Source organism: Hesperophylax consimilis, chromosome 17 (assembly GCF_061612785.1).
Source record: "Hesperophylax consimilis isolate HC1 chromosome 17, BYU_Hcon_1.0, whole genome shotgun sequence".
Taxonomy (NCBI): domain Eukaryota; kingdom Metazoa; phylum Arthropoda; class Insecta; order Trichoptera; family Limnephilidae; genus Hesperophylax; species Hesperophylax consimilis.
The window spans coordinates 6,096,803-6,117,148 of record NC_142852.1 but is presented as its reverse complement, the minus strand read 5'-3'; the positions used below and the strand labels follow the sequence as shown (position 1 = coordinate 6,117,148).

General features: G+C 34.4%; 1 protein-coding gene across 1 annotated transcript; it reads right to left on the bottom strand.

The window, feature by feature from the left end:
- Positions 1-4,472: 4,472 nt before the first annotated feature.
- Positions 4,473-5,087, bottom strand: LOC149415855 (uncharacterized). The gene has a single exon (XM_089641748.1). It carries the CDS (start codon positions 5,085-5,087, stop codon positions 4,473-4,475), a length of 615 nt encoding a protein of 204 aa, XP_089497874.1.
- Positions 5,088-20,346: the final 15,259 nt, after the last annotated feature.

Sequence of the window (20,346 nt, the reverse complement as noted above, 5' to 3'; positions counted from 1 at the left end):
AATGCTAACCTAATTAAAATGTTAAAAATATCCGAGAAAAAACCACGTTGGTGCGCCATTATAACCAGATTTCAAGGTTAAGGGCACGTTGCGCGCCATTATGTCGGGATATAATCCCGCAATAGGAAACATGATGATAAAAAAAGTAGTAATAAAAAGAGTCATGAATTACAACATATTATTTATTTCTACAGCGTACAAAACCAGAGCAATCTAGAGATCTCTATAATTTTCATAATTGAATTTAATCTCAGGGCATGTGCGTCGACCGAAGGTCGTGCGCATCGGACTTTTTAATAATAGGTAGCAATGATAGATAGTGTGACTAGAAAATGATTAAGAATAAATAACATAAGAAAACGTGTGTGTGTGTGACAAAAGTATTCTGACCTGTTATAAAGAGTAGAGGGCGCCAAACATCATTTTACATGACGTTAAATTTAGATGAGAAAGCAATGACCAGCAAGACGATTATAATATGTTGCGTCATTCTTCCCCAAAAGATCGATGTCTCGAATGTTCGTCCAATGTCGTTTGTAGCGTTCGCTGTGTCTTCCGGGATTGCGTCCACAGCCGGCGGGAGCCGTATTGGTACTGGCCGCTCGGGCTCGCTCGATTTGCCGTCCCCTCTCTTCTTGCCAGTGGAGTCCAGTGTTTACACACTCCGAATAATCTTGAAAATGTAGCGGGTAGTGAAGAACTGCTACAATTGTATTCAGAAATTGCTAGTTGGTCGTGGCGTCGCGTGTTGGTAATGTGCACAGTGCACATCGGGTGTCGAGACGTGGCGTCGCGTTGCGTTTTAATAATGTGTTTCCTCCTTAAAGGAGGAAACACATTATTAAAACGCGACGCGACGCCACGTCTCGACACCCGATGTGCACCGTGCACATTACCAACACGCGACACCACGACATACTAGCAATTTCTGAATTCAGTTAGCTAACAGCAGTGGAAGTGAATGGTTTTGTACTATGGATTTAATAAATAACGAGTCCGATGAAGACTTTGAAGAAGATTTGATGCAAATTATGGGTACATATATGATACTTAAACGACTCAAGAAAAAGAGAATAACTAGGCGTTACTGGGTTCATGAAATAAATCAAAAGAGGGTAATTATTCGGAATCGCTGGACAAGGATTATATGAAATATTTTTGAATAAAACCTTCTGAGTTACCTTAATTACTATAAAAGGAATCTGACTGCATTTGGGATATTTTTAATTTTAGCATTTTAATTTTTAATTACGTAAATCGAAAATTCACTCTCGTTGTATGGAATGACAGCTGGAATGGTTTCTGTTGATAAAATTTTCTTTTGTTTGTATTCCTGATACGAGTGGCTATATTTTTTACCATGTGCAAATACTAGGTAGGTACTATTTTAGCCGAACTCGAAAAAGAAAATAAAGATATTTAGGTATGTTTTATAAAATAGAAAAATTAAAAAAAGGTTAGGTTATTATAGGTTAGGTTGGATTATTATAGGTTAGGTTCGATTATTATAGGTTAGGTAGGATTATTATTAGGATATAGGTTAGGTTGGATTATTATAGGTTAGGTTAGGTTAGGTTGGATTATTGTAGGTTAGGTTCGATTATTATAGGTTAGGTTAGGTTAGGTTAGTTTGTTCGATTATTATAGGTTAGGTAGGATTATTATTAGGATATAGGTTAGGTTGGATTATTATAGGTTAGGTTAGGTTAGGTTGGATTATTGTAGGTTAGGTTCGATTATTATAGGTTAGGTTGGATTATTATTAGGATATAGGTTAGGTTAGGTTAGGTTGGATTATTATTAGGATATAGGTTAGGTTAGGTTGGATTATATTAGGATATAGGTTAGGTTAGGTTAGGTTGGATTATTATTAGGATATAGGTTAGGTTAGGTTAGGTTGGATTATTATTAGGATATAGGTTAGGTTAGGTTAGGTTGGATTATTATTAGGATATAGGTTAGGTTACGTTAAGTTGGATTATTATTAGGATATAGGTTAGGTTAGGTTGGATTATTATTAGGATATAGGTTAGGTTGGATTATTATTAGGATATAGGTTAGGTTAGGTTAGGTTGGATTATTGTAGGTTAGGTTCGATTATTATAGGTTAGGTTCGATTATTATTAGGATATAGGTTAGGTTAGGTAAGGTTGGATTATTATAGGTTAGGTTAGGTTGGATTATTATCGGTTAAGTTAGGTGTGTTGGTTTAGGTTAGGTTAGGTTAGGTTGGATTATTATGGGTTAGGTTAGGTTAGGTTAGTTTTGGTTTGATTATTATAGGTTGGGTTACTATAGTTTAGGTTAAATAAAACAATAATTATAATAATACCTTAATATAAATAATTTAAATTATTTCTAATTTAATTTATTAAGTAACATAAAAATATTTTATTTTTCGAGTTTGGCCAAAACAGTACCTAACTAGAATTTGCATTCTGAAATGATTCAAATTCTAGCTACTCGTATCGAATACCAATCAGAGAAAATGTCATCAACAGAAATCATTCCAGCTGTCATCCCATACAATGAAAGTGAATTTTCGATTTACGTAATTAAAAATTAAAATGCTAAAATTAAAAATATCCCAAATGCAGTCAGTTTCCTGTTATATTAATTAAGGTAAATCAGAAGGTTTTATTTAAAAATATTTCATATAATCCTTGTCCAGCGATTCCGAATATTTACCCAAAAGAGGAGTATGTGTGGTGAATATCATACTCTGTATCCAGACTTACTTTAAGATATTGAAAGATTTCATATGTATTTTCGGGTTACTAAAACACAATTTGAAGAAATACACGAATTTATTCAAAGTGACATACACAAGATTATTTCTCACAGTATGATCCCTGTATATAGCTAAACTCATATCATATAGAACAGGATATTCTCACAGTATGATCCCTGTATATAGCTAAACTCATGTCATATAGAACAGGATATCGTTTTACCAACTCAATTAATTGTTCGTCGGTGATTTCGCTAAATAAATGCAAAAATAATATTAAATTGGCCAAAATTCCGTATATACTCGGTGACAGTTCTCGAACGACTGACGCGTGGCGTCGGGTGTTGTCTAGAAACATACTGCGCAGGCCGCGTCGGGTGGCGTGTTTACCCCCACCATGGGCAACACGCCGACCTGGCACGTCTAGATCGGGTGGCGTGTGCGCGCATGGCGTCGCGTCGGATGTTCATAGTGTGATTCTGGTCATAAGAAAACAATACATTTGATTCGACTCAACACGCATCGCGTTTCATCGGGTCGCGTCGGGTTTTAATAATGTGTTTCCACCATAATCCTCGTCGAGGGTGTGTGACGTATTTTTGTTGCGGGCAAATTTTTTTCTTCACATATTTATGGTTAAATAGGGGACCAATTTGCTACGTACATGAAGCCCGAGGATGTCGATGATAGTTAGTTGTTTATTTATGGGTCTGGCCTTGAAACACATCTGAAACCGACGCCCAACTCCGTTTTCTTTTAGAAAAAAATAACAGATCTCATTGGCTTAGAGTTTGACATTTCGCTCGAGGCCACGCGACACGGTCTCCGAAATTAGTTAAATTATATCATTTCGTGTCTAAAATATTGCTTGTTAAAGTTCTTTGGGATAAAAATGTTAAGCCAGGGTAGTGTTAGCGAATTACAAACATATATTCAACTTAATGTACTACCTACGTAAGTTCACCTTTAAAGTGAATTAAAAATGTGTTTAAAATTTATTATTTTTCCAAATAAACCAAAGTTCATGTCTAATGGGGTAATTCTTGTTGTAATTTTAAATAAAATGTATTAGCTGTTCTGTATAATTATTAAAGCTAAAATGTGTTAGTGTAGTAATGAATTCAATCATTAATTTCTCAGGTAAATTACACATATACATCTATAAACGGTTGTTTTCCAAATAAAAAATGTTACGGTGATTTAATCAACAATATCATAAAATACATATAGTGAATAAAGTATGCTTTATTAATTATCTTGGTAAATTTTGGATAGGGCCTGACACGCTTATTACGAATATTTTTTAGAAAAAAACTTTATATTCGCCTTAATTACTATAAAAGAAAACTTTTTGCATTTCGGGAGGCGGAAAATTATGCATTTTGATTTTCAATTGCGTAAAACCAAAATTCACTTCGCGAATCGATGTGGCGACAATGCGCCGCCATTAGGAACGCACTGTTATGTTGGTATCACTGATGCATTAACAAGAGCTAAATACGACCGTTGCTATCTTCGTGCGATGCACATGAAAGGCGCTTAATTATGAAAAACAGAATTAATAATATAATGTAAACGAACCTCTAATCAGAATCACTTCAGAGTTAAGCTGAGGCACTGGAATCATTTTGGATTTCATCGTCGTTATAGTTGGAGGTGTTGGTATTCGTTGTCATTATAATTGAAGAATAGAAATAATAATAATAAAAAAAAAATATAACAAAAAAAAAAACAAAATATATTAGGGTTTGTAAACTTCAGCAGCCATTTTGAAAAATTCGTGGAGTCGGTCTTTGTTTTTGGGCACCGTTCTCTTCCACATGAATTCACAGAGATATCCCTCATAATGGGCCTTACTCCTCCCGAATCTGGGTACATTTCCCCTCACATCTCTCCAGCACCGCTCGATATTTTGAGTGTGTGCTCCGGTTTCGGTGTCTACAAATGATAAACTGTGATTCACACTCAGATGCATGAAACCTTCATTTCCAAGGCAATCATACGCCTTCCAGCAATCACTTATGATTGTGGTGCCCGGTAAGATGTATGCTTTAATTATTTCCAACAAGGTTTCTTTGGAGCGATCCTCTACTCCGCAGACAAACATTTTCTTGGATTCTCTTTCGAATCCACCGAAAATCCATTTACCGTCTACTTTTCTACCACGGTTGTACTTGCGCTTTCCAATTTTTGCCTCATCGACTTCCACGGTGATACCAACACCTTCAATCTTCTGCTTCATTTTGTCGCACCAGAGCACACAAACCTCCCGGCAATACGACGACCAGTTCACGACCGTGTCACTGCTGATATCCATCTCTTCCATCAAGAAGGTAGTCCTAGGTGGACGCATCATCGTCCAAAATGACACGAAGGTGCATATTTTGGCGATTGAAAGATTTTACTGGCCGAAAAATGTGCCTTTTCTTATAGAAACAGTAAACTTGCACCTTTTCTTGACCCGATTGTGGCCCGAATCCACCACAAACGTTTTTCGGCAACTGTACGTCATTTTCGAGAAGCTACAAAGATTTTGACAAAGTTCGCACTTTTTCTCCCGGAGAAGCACTCCGTGGCTTCTTAACCACTCAATCATGGCATCTTCATTTCCTACGATGTCTCCAAACCCCATAAGTCCAACTGAACACGAATTGCACGAGATTTTTTCTACTAGAAGGTCTTGTTCGGCGAAAGAAATAGACGGAACTAATTAAGTAAATGCATTGTTCGGAAACGGAAACAAAAAAACCGGGAACAAAAAAACCGGAAGGAAGACATAAATATGAGTATTTATGTCGCGGGAGGCACTAAACATGCAAATTTTGTTATGTTAGTATTCTATTATGTGGCTATACGAAAAGATGCTAGAGCAAAGCGTAGAAAGCAAAATAAAGTGTCCACTTTATACCGCCTGCTCGCGTCAAGGCAAGAAAAACATCCCAGTTTTCAAGTAGTTTACCGGCTACGCGAGGTTTGTGTAACATGGTTTGTGATACAAAAGAAAGTGCCCGTTTATAACGCCTGCTCGCGTCAAGGCAAGAAAAACATCCCAGTTTTCAAGTAGTTTAACGGCTACGCTAGGTTTGTGTAACATGGTTTGTGATACAAAAGAAAGTGCCCGTTTATAACGCCTGCTCGCGTCAAGGCAAGAAAAACATCCCAGTTTTCAAGTAGTTTACCGGCTACGCTAGGTTTGTGTAACATGGTTTGTGATACAAAAGAAATGGCTGTATCTCCCTCAATTTTAGAAAAATTAAAGTTTGTTAACATTATAATTCTGTTGTGTTTTCATAAATTCGCGCCAAACCATTTATATTGCACGAAGTTAGCCATAGTCGTATCTACGCAATGAATCAGGGATACCAACATAACAGTGACGTACCTAATGGCAGCTGATCGCCGCCGCATCGATTCGCGAAGTGAATTTTGGTTTTACGCAATTGAAAATCAAAATGCATAATTTTCCGCCTCCCGAAATGCAAAAAGTTTTCTTTTATAGTAATTAAGGCGAATATAAAGTTTATTTCTAAAAAATATTCGTAATAAGCGTGTCAGGCCCTATCCAAAAATTACCATTATCTTTTGATTCTTGCAAACGAAAAACATATTTTTGTGCATCTTTTATAAATGATATCATTCATCATTGATATCAAAATCATAATTTCTTTATCTAGGCAGGCGATATACCTATTAAAAAAAATTGTTGAGCATTAGTGGCAGTATTGTTACAATAATATGATTCTAGTTGGTCTACTAGGAACACCATAATTTATCAGCGATACTATTTCAGGGGATTCAAATCAGTTACTGTTCATTATAAATAATAAAAATAAATAATTTAGTATTCGTTTTAACGATAAGAGTCGCAATTTTTCGATAGTGTAAATGCGTCCTGCCCATCACCAAAAGGGACCACACAATCTTCCTTCCCATCTACTCCCGTCCTACGTCTCTTTATCCTATACCTATACCCCCCATCCCTCCCACACCCCTCAACATATCTTGTAATAAACTGACATCACTTATATTGTCGCACTTTTATAATTAATGTTAGCAGAATGTTAATACTTTGAAAATGTTGTGTTGAATACATTATTAACCTTCAACTTTCTTATGTTTCAGTGTTGGCAATACTTAAAAACCAAAACTAAAAATAAACAGGCCAAGTTAGTTCGGTTTGCGAGGGGCACAGGTGGAGGACCGTCTCTTGAAGAAGACCTCACGGAAGACGAAGCCAGAATCCTGGAGACAATAAACCCAGCATCGATACAGGGACACGTGGGTGTCTCCGAATCTAAAGCGACGTTTAATATGGGGATAGATGATACAGATGCAGTCACAAAACTACACAATTCCAATGATTTTAATACAGTTGACAATACAGAGGTTTCCATAGATCATGTTGGAACTGTGAATAGTCCCATAGGTGGTGATCAAAGTGATATTGAAGTAGATTGCATCTTGGGACAATCAACACCAAATTATTTAAAAAAAAGAGTAGGGAGCATTATGGCAGCAAAAAAAAGAAATATTCTGAAGAGAACATGAAGATCAAAAGGGAGAAGCTTGAGATACAAAAGCAGCAATTAGTGGTGGCTAAAAAAATAGATTAGTAAGGCAAACTAATCTATAGTTGAAAAAAATTTTACAACTTATGGAAAATAGCAAAAAGTAATACCATTAACTTTTTGCTATTTTCCATAAGTTAAGTCAGGTCATATACCAAAAAAATTGATCATTTTCAACGGTAAAAGAAATAAAACACTTAAGTTACATTACTATTTACACGCGTTTCTCCGCCTTTTTAACACGAGCATTTTCTCTAAAAAAAGGTGTATCACGATGTACTTTAATAAAAAGAAAATAAACTTAATGTAATGTAATAACATGTAATTGTAAATTTAATATTAAATAAAAATTAAATATTAAATAAAAAAAAAATTTAAAAAAGTACACAAATGAAACTGTATTAATAAAAAAACATTCATTTAATACATTTCAATCGTTTGCATACTGGGAACTAATAAAAATGTTTTAACATAGTTCGTCAGTAGTTCGTCAGTTGATACATAGGCTGCGTTATTTCTCACTCTGCATATTTCAGTTTGTTTATACATTTTTATTACAAGTTAAGTACGAAAAGTTAAGTTCGCGGATAGTGTTTTGCGAGGGCTTCCGCCCCATAATATTTTTTTCCGGTTCTCTACCGACAAGCTATAAAAAAAACAATTTAAAAAGTCTCACAAGTGAAACACGCACGTCAAACGTCAAACGCTATCTTGTACACTATTATATTTAAAAAAAAAAACACTATTTTGTGCAGTGTAAAAGAACTAAACCATCCTATCCGCTCTTACCGTTTAACGGTGTATAAATAACATTATTTAAGTGCAATATTGTGTTATAAAAATATATATTTACAAATGCCACAATAATTAATTTGAAATAGCGTAATAATTACAAGTTCGCTAAAACCAACACCGAAGAATATAAGAGCAAAACTCTCCACTCCGCATATGGGACAAATAGCAACGTGGGTTAATGCACCATTCCCGATACTCTACTTGTCAGCGCTCGGGGTTCGATCCTTACACCGGCGAATTTTTTTTTTTTTAAATAAACTCACACCATCAGCTTGCCCGCCAACAGGCGTCGGTATCAGTTATCAAAGGTGCTGCGGAGTTTGCCAACCAACAGGCGCTAAAAAATTAAACATCCCGGGTCAATAAATTATTTTATATAAATATGTCTTGTAAACACTGTAAGAGTGAAATACTCTCCGGTGATGGCATAAAATGCTCTACATGTCTGCTTAACTACCATTTCTTCTGTGTGAACATGAAAGAAACGAACTTTAGGAAGATGGGTGTTAAGCGTGATACCTGGACCTGTATTGACTGCAAAGATGATCTGAAAGTCAACCAATCTTCGAGCGGGAACAGAGTGTCTACTGCTTCTCCTGCGTGCGGTATGAAGTCGCCTCAGAACCCGGATGTCGAGCAGATAATGCTTATAGTTCGACGATGTATTGCATCGGAGTTCGAATCTTTTCACGACAAACTCAACATTCTACCGGAGTTAAAAAAGTCTGTCAACTTCATCTCCGCTGAATACGAGGACCTAAAAAAAATGTTTTCGGAATCACTAACCACCATCAAAAGCTTACAAGCCGAAAATACGAGGCTTCACACAGAAATGAGTAATATTAACACGCGCGTATCCCAAATGGAACAGATGGCCAGAGAAACCAATGTAGAGATTCAGTGTGTTCCTGAAAATAGATCTGAGAACTTAGTATCCATCATCAAACAACTTGGAAGCGTAATTTCCCGTCCCATTGCTGAATCTGAAATACTTCACTCACATCGGGTCCCCAAGGTCCATCCTGAATCCAGCCGACCCAAGTCAATAATAGTGAAGCTTCCAAGCGTGAGGGTAAAGAATGAAGTGCTGGCTGCAGTTGCCAACTTCAATAAAAAAAACAAGACGAACAAACTAAATTCTACACACATAGGCATCGATGGCACGAAATCACCAATTTACGTCAGTGAACATCTCTCTCCCGCAAATAAGGCCCTGTATGCAGCTACTAGGATGAAAGCCAAAGAAACTCATCATAAATTCGTATGGATCCGAAATGGACGGATCTTTGTACGAAAAAATGAAAACTCTGCTCACGTACTGTTGATCCGCGATCATGACTCCTTGGTTTCTCTCACCTAAATTTCCCAATTCAATTTATCTGTAGAATGTATAATCTGTCAAAATCTTAACAAAACAAAATGGAACTGAATTTTTTTTATCAAAACGTTAGAGGAGTCAAAACTAAAACAAATGACATAAAAAATGAAATTTCAATCAACAATTACGATATAATCTGCTTCACTGAAACATGGTTAAATTCATCAATATTTAGTAATGAATTGTTTGACGAGCGTTACCTAGTTTTTCGAAGAGATCGCGAATCCACTAGTTCAGCATCCAGAGAAGGCGGTGGAGTTTTAGCAGCAGTCGATAAAAAAATAATAACAACACGCAAATCATCTTGGGAAAGTGATGGTGAAGATTTGTGGCTATCGATAAAACCGCACGAATATTCTAACTCACTTATCTACATTTGTGTATTATATATTCCTCCCAATTTATCTGTTGACGATTACTGCAATAGAATCAAGAATATTCAGGATATTTATCTACAACATAGTAATCCGAAAACTAAATTTATAATTATCGGCGACTCTAATTTACCTGAGATTAAATGGACACCTGACATAGCATATAACAACAAAACACTAGCTCCGTCCAACTACACTAGTCATAAAGCTCACTGTGTTGTCAACTTGGCCTCAATGTGTAACCTTCACCAATTCAATTATATTCCTAATGGAAACTCTAATATTCTTGACCTACTTTTTTGTGATGTAACTAATATTAATCTGTCTAGAACAACAGGGTTATCAAAAGTCGACAATCATCATCCCTCTTTCGAAATGATTTTAAAACTTGAAAAACTGAAATACTTAAAAGATAATCATTGCCCTATTAAATACAATTTTAAGAAAGGAAATTATGAAGCTTGTCGTCTAGATCTGTCAAATGTTAATTGGATCTCACTTTTTAGTAACTCGAATGTCAACAATAAGGTACAATTATTCTATGATACTTTGTGGGATATTATTGATAAACATATCCCGAAAAAAAAAACACAAATAAGAAATCACTACCCCAAATGGTTTAGTCAGACTCTTATTAAGCTCCTCAAAGAGAAAAATAAAGTAAGACTGCGGGCCAATAAATATAAAAACCCACTAGACTATGCTGAGTTTGGTATTCTAAGAAAAAGATCGAAAAAAATGCAAAAAGAATGCTATTTATCATATATAAATTCTGTTGAACAAGGCATAAAAGTAAATGTAAAAACTTTCTGGGCATACTCAAAATCGTGGCGTACTACCAATTGCATTCCTAAATTAATGCACCTGGATTCTATATCTGCAGATAATGGACAACACATTGCCAATCTTTTCTCTAATTATTTCGCATCCGTTTATACTCAATCTAATCCCTTGTTATATACTGCCATGCCAAAAGTTTCACAAAACAACCAATTTAATCTTGGAAAAATCAATGTTAGCAAGGAAACCATTAAATCTTGTTTAGAAAAAATCGATACATCCAAAGGCCCAGGACCTGATAAAATACCTCCCTTGTTTGTAAAATGTTGTTCCAGCGCGTTGATTAACCCACTTCTTTTAATATATAAGGAATCATTATCTTCAGGAACTTTCCCAGACTTGTGGAAAAATGCACATATTGTTCCAATACATAAATCTGGTGATAAATCTTTTGTGAAAAATTACCGACCAATCAGCATTTTATCTTGTTTTGCGAAAGTCTTTGAATCTATAATATATATTTCTGTATTTTCACACTTTAAACCTCAATTATGCATCAATCAACATGGGTTTGTTCCCAACAGATCTACAAATTCAAATCTTCTTGACTTTTGTGATTATGTTTGTAATGCTTTCAATGAAAGAACTCAAGTAGATGCCATTTACACAGATTTTCAAAAGGCATTTGATAAAGTTAACCATTCTATTCTACTACAGAAGCTTGATCGAATAGGTATTCACGGTGATCTTTTTAGATGGCTTAAGTCTTACTTAGAAAATAGAACACAATTAGTACTTATTAATGGGTACGAATCACCTCCCATAATTGTAACATCAGGCGTACCCCAGGGGTCCAATCTTGGCCCACTGCTTTTCTTAATCTTTATTAACGACCTTGGCCCCATGTTACGCTGTGATTTTGTTCTATTTGCCGATGATCTCAAGATTTACCGCAAAATTTCCACTGATTGTGATCATGTTAAGCTTCAAGAAGACCTTTACACACTAAATAGCTGGTGCATTCAAAACGATATGTTTTTAAATATTGAAAAATGTTACATTATTACTTTTACTCGTAACAGAAAACGAAAGGATTTTGCATATTCCATTAATAATGTACGATTAAATGCAGTCACCACTATAAGAGATCTAGGAATCACTCTTGATTCAAAGTTTATTTTTGATGTACACATAAATGATATTATAAGTAAATCAATGAAAATGATTGGATTCATTCATAGAATATCGAAACCATTTAAATACCCCCAATCCATTATAACATTATACAACTCGTTGGTCAGAAGCAAATTGGAATATGGGAGTGTTATCTGGAACCCACATTATATAAAATATTCTAAAAGTAGATATTGAATCTGTGCAACAAAAATTCCTAAGACTGTTATCATATAAACTTGGATTAAATGCCTCACTCAAATCTTATGAATAACGTCTACTTAACTTCAAATTTACTACATTAGAAAAAAGAAGACAATTTGCGGACTTAATATGTTTATATAAAATTATTCATGATAAACTTCTTACCACTAATTGTCTGAGCAATATTCATATTAAGGTCCCTAATAGACATAATTTAAGGAGCCAAAATATATTCCATGTTGATATATTTAAAAACAATATAGCATATTTCAATCCACTATCTAGAATGTGTCGTCTGTACAATACAGTTGAATGCGACCTTATAGATATATTCGCAAACAGTCTCGCATATTTTAAAAAAACAAATCAACCATCTTCTACCATGATATGTTATGGAGAGATGTAATTGCTTTATTATTTTCTTTACTTTTCTTCCTTATCCTTTCTCTGTACATCTACTATATTTTATATTTCATACTTAATATTCATGTTTTATATTTCTTTTTAATTATTATTATATTTGTATTTTTTTTTCTTTCACTACGAGCATCTCCGCCTAATATCGACTAACCTTGTTTACGCATGCTGTGAACATTTTTAATTGGGGTGTTAATATCTGTGCAGATTCCCAACGAAATAATATAAATGTAATGATTGTTAACACTCTGTAAATGTTTCAAACAATAAAAAAAAAAAATAAAAAAAAACATATTATGTAGGTTCTATAAAAGTAAATACTATGATAAATACAATAAAATAGATTGCGTTCTATAACGCTACTCTGGGACAGGCATAGCCTAGTAGAATAGCATAATCCACAAATTAAACAAAAATGCAATAAAATGGTATACCGATTACTCAACTTTTAAACTTAATATTGTATACTTTTATATTTTATTGTCAAAAATTGTTATACATTGTTAAAAGGATTTTGTAATAAATAAATAAAATAAATATTTCTTTTTAATTATTACCAAATCTCTGAGATATTTGATATCAATTATTGCATTGTAACACACACACACACACCCTCACACACACACACACACCCTCACACACACACACCCTCACACACACACACACACACTCTTGTTTGTCCAATCCCGATTTCGAGGACTTCAACTGGCTACCCGAATTCGAGGTCCTGTTATATTATATAAAGTAGACATGTATTCTACACTTATACGTATACTCAAGTTAATCGTGATCGTTGCTGTCTATTCGGTTTCATCATACACCCGGTAAGCACCTAGAAAACGGTCCTCAAAAAACCGGAATACACAGCCGGTAACTGAGGACTTCCCATATCCGAGGCCTGTCCACGTATTCAGGATTACACATACGTAAAATACACGGATCTTGGAAGGTCCTCGATTTAGTGGTCTATAGTTTTTGGAGGTCTTGGGTCCTCGAAATAGTGTGGAACGAATTTCTCACACGTATCTTGGAAGCGTCGCGACTCGTCCTAACGTTCGCTCGTTCGGTGAACAGGCAACAAAAGTATACGCCTCATCGTATTGCTAAATATTTTATTGAAAAGAGGTCGTATGTGGGAATTTTAGACAGAAACTTATACCTATTTGCTAAAATAAATTCGCTTATGTTCTTGAGATCAGACACATCATTACGACAATTCGCTTTAGTATGTGGTGCTAAAAATCCCAAAGCTCTGACATCCACAAAATTACGGAAGCGAGTGGCAACTGCATCTCAGCTATTGAACCTCAAAAATAATGAAATGGACCAACTGGTAACATACATGGGCCATGACATTCGGGTTCATAGAGAGTTTTACCGTCTTCCTGAAAGTACCATACAATTGAGCAAGGTGAGTAAACTCTTGCTGGCCATGGATGGCGGAAAGTTGGCCGAAAATAAAGGCAGAAATCTAGATACTATTGACCTTCGAGAAAAATCCGTGTCCGCGACAATATTACCGTCTTCGGTATCCATTCCTCCGATTCCTAATGGTACAAACGTGGAAAATGAAGATTGGGATTCAGATGACCACGGAGTAGGTACGGATGAGATTCCAACAATAAATGCACATGTCACAAGGAAAAAGAAAATAACAGCAAGGAAAATGTGGACTTCTGCTGAGAAAGATGCCGTATCAAGGCAAATGGCTGTCTTCTGGATAAGAAAAAAAATTCCAAACAAAAAAGAGTGCGAAGAATGTTTGACCAATGAACCAGATTTAAGACAGAGAACATGGAAAAACATTAAATTTTATGTGCACAACATCATACAAAAGAACGCCAAGAAATAAAATATAAAGAATCATGCCTAGAAGGAAAGAATTATAATTTTTATTTTAACTTTATGAGTAAAACCTCAAATTGTAACATTTAATTAAATGAAGACAATGTAAGCGAAACTCAATCGAAAATCTGGAAACAGAAAAATCAGAAAAAGATATTGGCACCTCTAGGACTCGAGCCCAGGACAAACAACGACGAATTTGATATCGACACCTTGGCGCAGTGGTTAGCGCGTTCGCCCGGAAGAGCGAGAGGTCCTGGGTTCGAGTCCTAGAGGTGCCAATATCTTTTTCTCATTTTTCTGTTTCCAGATTTTTGATTAAGTTTCGCTTACATTGTCTTCATTTAATAAATTTTTTAATTTTTATTTTTTTTTACTAGTGACTATTTAATTACAGGTTTGATGAGAATAACAAAATATGATAGTTTATATAAATATAAATGTTTCATCTGTTTGTTCTTAGTCCTCCTCACTAGGTGGTCCTGTGCTGAGGCGGACTGGTAGGTTTATGTTTTTAATACATTCTATTATGTCTGTATTAATTTCTTCTCATGTTTTGATTTTTTCCTTAAACTTATTTATCTTTTTCAAACTTGGATGAAGGATGTTGTAGAGTTTGGTTGCCAGATATATGTGGTTTCTTTGGCCAAAACTTGTCTTGAATTTTGGAACATCTCGTATATCGATATAGCCCGATTTCACTTCTCTCGAATATATCAAAAATATATGAAAAAATTGTAAAAAAACAAATTTGGACATTCTTAGAAGAAAATAAAATAATTAATTATATTCAATTCGGATTCAAAAAAAATATCAGTACTCACGACGCGATAGCAAAAATAACCAACTATTTATATACGGCCCTAGATTCCGATAAAAAATGTCTTGGCATATTTATAGACCTCAAAAAAGCTTTCGATAGCATATCACATAAAAAATTAATAATCGATAATCATTAATAATCGATATCGACGGTATAGTAGAGTGGAGTCATCAAAATAAACTTCATTTTAACAGTAGTAAGTGTTCAATTTTGTGCATTACAAGGGCAAAGCGTACTTTATATTTTAACTATAAAATGTCTGGTACCTCTCTAAAACATATTTCGATAACGAAGGATTTAGGAATCACTTTTGACACGCGTCTGACTTTTCGAACTCATATCGATTCGGTGTGCAACTCTGCAATGCGAATGCTGGGTTTTGTTATATGTAATTCGAAATCAAATACGAATACGGCAGTCATAAAAATGCTTTATTTTACTCTGGTTAGCAGCATTCTTGAGAGTGGATCGATAATATGGGGACCCGAAGATGCCCTTTACTCAAATGATGTAGAAAAGGTGCAAAAAAAGTTTATGCGATACCTCTACATGCGAGAGTTCGGATATTACCCTTTATTGTATCCCTCTGATTTTCTTGCCGGAATGCTGGGGATAGAACGTCTAGACGTTAGGAGAAATATTGCAATGGTGTTAGTGGCGCACAAGCTGCTAAATGGGCACATTTGCAATCCAGATATTCTGGAACGAATTTCTTTTTATGTCCCTGATAATTTCATCAGAGCTAGACAGCACAGATTATTTATTTTTCCAAGGGGCAGGACCAACCTACCAATGATCATGCCTTTGGGAAGAATAACTACTTTGTTAAATCACATTTCTTCTGTGATTGACATTTTCAATTTGAACCAAAGAGAATTTAAGACGGCAATAAGCATACTATTTAACAAATCTGGTTAATCAGATAGTATTGATGTATTTACCCATGCAAATAAATGTATGTACTGACTTCTTATAAACTGTAATTTATAAACTGTTATTTGTGAAATGTAAATGGAATATACTGTTTTTCACAATAAATCAATAAAATAAATCAAAAAATCAGTAGGGATTAGTGGAAAAGTCTTAGCATGGATAACTAGTTATTTACATAAAAGACCTCAACGAGTAAAATTACTCAATCAAGTCAGCGATTCAAAATATAGCGACTTTTCAATACCCCAAGGCACGGTTTTGGGACCATTGTTATTTATTATATATGTCAATGATATATTCAATATTTCCAAATATGGAGACATTGTCTCTTACGCTGACGATACAGTCCTACTACTAAAAGCAAACACCTGGTCAGAATTAAATAACATGGCAAATACAGATATCAATGAACTAAAATTATGGTTTGATGAAAACCTGTTGACTTTAAATTCTAAAAAACTTATTATTTACCATTTTTCATAAAAAACAAGAAAAACCTAAAGAAATAAACATAATTATTCACTCTGTGAAAAATAAAGAATACCACAAATGCAATATGTTATGCACAAACATAGAAGGCAAGACCGATATTAAGTACCTAGGCATAACAATAGACCAGCGTTTAAAATGGTCCCCACATATAAATATTCTGAACAACAGAATAAGGAAACTAACATATATATTTAGATGTTTAAGAGATATTTTAAACTAAAAATTACTTAGAACCACATACTTTGCTTTCTGTCAATCAATTATACAATACGGCATTATAGGCTGGGGCGGTACATATAAAAATCAAACTCAAACAATTTACATATCACAAAAACTAATAATAAAAACCATATTAAAAAAACCCTATTCATATTCGTCCGAACTTTTTATCAAACAATTTAAGGTCAGAAAATTAAGTGCATTATACTTCTACCATACAACATTACAAATTTATAAAAACTATATTCAAAATAAAATTGCACCCTTTAAAAATAACAGAAATCTTAGACAAACGTCAATACTTCCTACTCCTAAATGTAAAAAAACAATAGGTCAGTTCAACCATGAATATCTCCGAGTTAAATTTTTTAACTCATTACCAGAAAAAAATGAGAAACATGAATGCAAATATAAATGAATTAAAAAACCACCTTAAAAAGTATTCCGAACAGTTGAACTGAATCGTACCAAATATAAATCAATATAACAACACCCCCATACACACAAGCCCTGCTTATTTATGGGGGTATAATAACTGTACTATATTGTGTAATTATATTATGTAATTGTTATATTATGTAATTCATGTATCTTTTTTTACTAATAAAAAAAAAAATAAAAATAAAAAATAAATAAAAAATTTGAGGCTCTTGTGTCATGTATCCGAGTTTCATTGGGAGATTTTCTGTGTTTAAAATGATGTATAAGAATATTCTTGGCATATATTTGTTTTAAATCATTATTATATTGGTTCAATAATTTTAATTATAAACGACTTTGTTGTCTTAATTTTTTTGTCAGACTACCTAAAAAACCATATTTTTTTTTAACGATTTTGTATGTTTTATTTGATGATAATGTTACTCTGCGTTTGGTAATTTTTTCCGACTCTTCAAGATCCGCATTAATAAAACCCTTCCTATAGCTCCTCCTTAACCCGCTTGATAACATCACCCATCCAGGTGGCGATATTCTTCCCTTGTCCTTAATTCAGACAGAGGCGTTTTTGTGAGGTGTAGGTAATAGGGTCATAGAGCGGATTAACGAAGAATGGAGTAAAAGAAGAATATATGACGCGGATTAATCAAATACTTGATCAGGTGTCCTAATTACTTATTAAATATAACAATACCGTACATCGAATTAAACAGTATTACAGAACATAGTTCACAATACGAACTAAACGCAATATTGAATTTTGTTTCAACAGTCAAAAACTGAATTCCTTGTCGGCACAATCTTAATAGTGCAATACTTATTATATACACATGCACGTAGGAATTTCGAACGACGGGTCCTCGGTTTAGGGCGTAGGTGAGATTTCTTGACACTCGAGCTTGCAGCGCCTCCTGGTGTTCACATTCCGGCAATCGGCACCTTTTAACACGAAACCGAGGACTTTGAGAGAGTCCTCGGTTTAGGGTCTGTGTGTGATTTCCAGCATTAGCGGCGCCGCCCTGGTGGTCACACATCCGTACTAATGAAACACTAGCCAAATTAAACACGATATTTTTCGCCACGAAAATGAGGACTCTCTTCGATCGGCCCAAAATTTCGACAGTTGACCAATCAGAACGCATAGATTATAGGTACATATTCAGTTTTTCGCATTTTGAATCCGAGGACGTCCTCGGATTCGTGTGAGTCCTCGGATTCTGGGTCTAAAGGCCTGTGAAGGTCCTCGAATAAAGGTGCATACAAACTCACACACACACCCTCACACACACACACACACACACACACACACACACACACACACACACACACACACACACACACACACACACACACACACACACACACGCTTACTTAAATGCATCGTACCACATGTTATACAAATGAATGTACCACTATGTATGTTGGAATGAAAGTAAAGTAAGGTGAGTAATAAAAAATAAAGGTACTACAAATGTTAATATATTTTATTCTCGGGCAACTAATAGGAACACTCAAATATTTTTTTTTTTTACTTTTTATTTAATAATATGTATACATACATATTTTTATTTATTTATTTATTAGGAGGAACATAAACAGTCTTGGCAATACAATATACATAAGAGGATGGCAAATAAACAGACCAATCATTAATGTTAACAGATAGTTATTCAGAAACATAAAACTAAATAGAAGAAAAAAACAGAACGAAGCAGCAAATAAAAAAAAATAATACGAATTTAAATTCAACAAACGATAAACCTATGATGTGCCCATAATAAACAGCAATAAAATAAATCTTAAATAGTTTCTAAATCACCTTCTAAAATAATTACATATTTACAATTTGACGCTGAAGAGCCCTTCCAGCAAGCAAATCAACATTTGTTGAACTCCCTCCAACATTGTCGGTTGTACTAATATCACCGAAATCATAATCGATGTGCTCATCATGAACTAATACTGGTTCATTATTATCAATGCACATATTGTGCAAGACGACACATGCATTAATTATTTGAGATGCCTTTTCAGGCTTATAATGCAGGCACCTATGCTTTAACAAGCACCTGAACCTCATTTTCAACACACCGTTGCACCTTTCGATCACTGAATGTACTTTTCTAAACACAGTATTATGGCGATCTTTGACTGAGTGAGGTTGCACATTTGCAATTGGGGTCGGCCGCAAATAGTATCCAGAGTCACCTAAAAATAGGAATATGAATATTGTTGTAAAAATACATATACATTCATAGGTGAAAAATTATCAATGCTCTTTATTTTAATATAACAGTGGAACATACATATCAGAAACTCATTAGACGTATAGGTACATATCTAATGATGAATGCTGGGGAAATATAACTTGTTTTGAAGACCTAAACTTTGTTCTATTTTCAAGTAAATGACGAAAGATGATTAGATAAAATATTACCTATCACATAGAATCCTCGGTGGCCTCTTCTATATAACATCTCTAATAAAGGTTCAATGCTAGAATTCCTCCAAATGAACGAGTCACGTGTGCTTCCAGGAAACACTGCATTAACATGTATGATTTTGAGCCGTGCATCACATATCTAAAAAAAGTACATGTTCGATGGTGTGAGATTTATTATATTCATTTGATATATCACTAATAATTATGTTTCTAGAAATTAAGGAAAACTCAATTACTTACCAACTGTACATTAATGGAATGATATTGTTTCCTATTCACATATGATCGTTCATCAGAGGATATGTTTGAAGGTGGAACTATTGCCACATGTGTACAATCCACACATCCTACAACTCCGGGATATCCATGTTCATTATAAAATCTGAAATAATAATGTTCAAACTATATACATACTAGGGTGCGTACAAATTAACTGTAGATAGGTAACCGGAGTTACTTTCTGAAATTCAACTGCAGGACATCAAAATTGTTGTCAGCTATTTTTTTATTATAAAATTGCTAGTACCATGTCAATATTACCAAAAATCTTTTATTATTAGAAACAGCTTTTATTTAAATATTTTCCCATTTTATTCCCGTTATATAATAAAATCGATAATCCCACTACGAGTCGTCTCTGGTCCCAGATTCACTGAATATTGTGCGTTGAATTTATAAGGAGTTTGGCAAATATTGCAAAACAGATATTGCTTTTCAACGTCAAGAGACAATC

Excerpts from the sequence above, each read along its gene's own strand:
- LOC149415855 (XM_089641748.1), bottom strand. The coding sequence starts at position 5,087 with ATGATGCGTCCACCTAGGACTACCTTCTTGATGGAAGAGATGGATATC.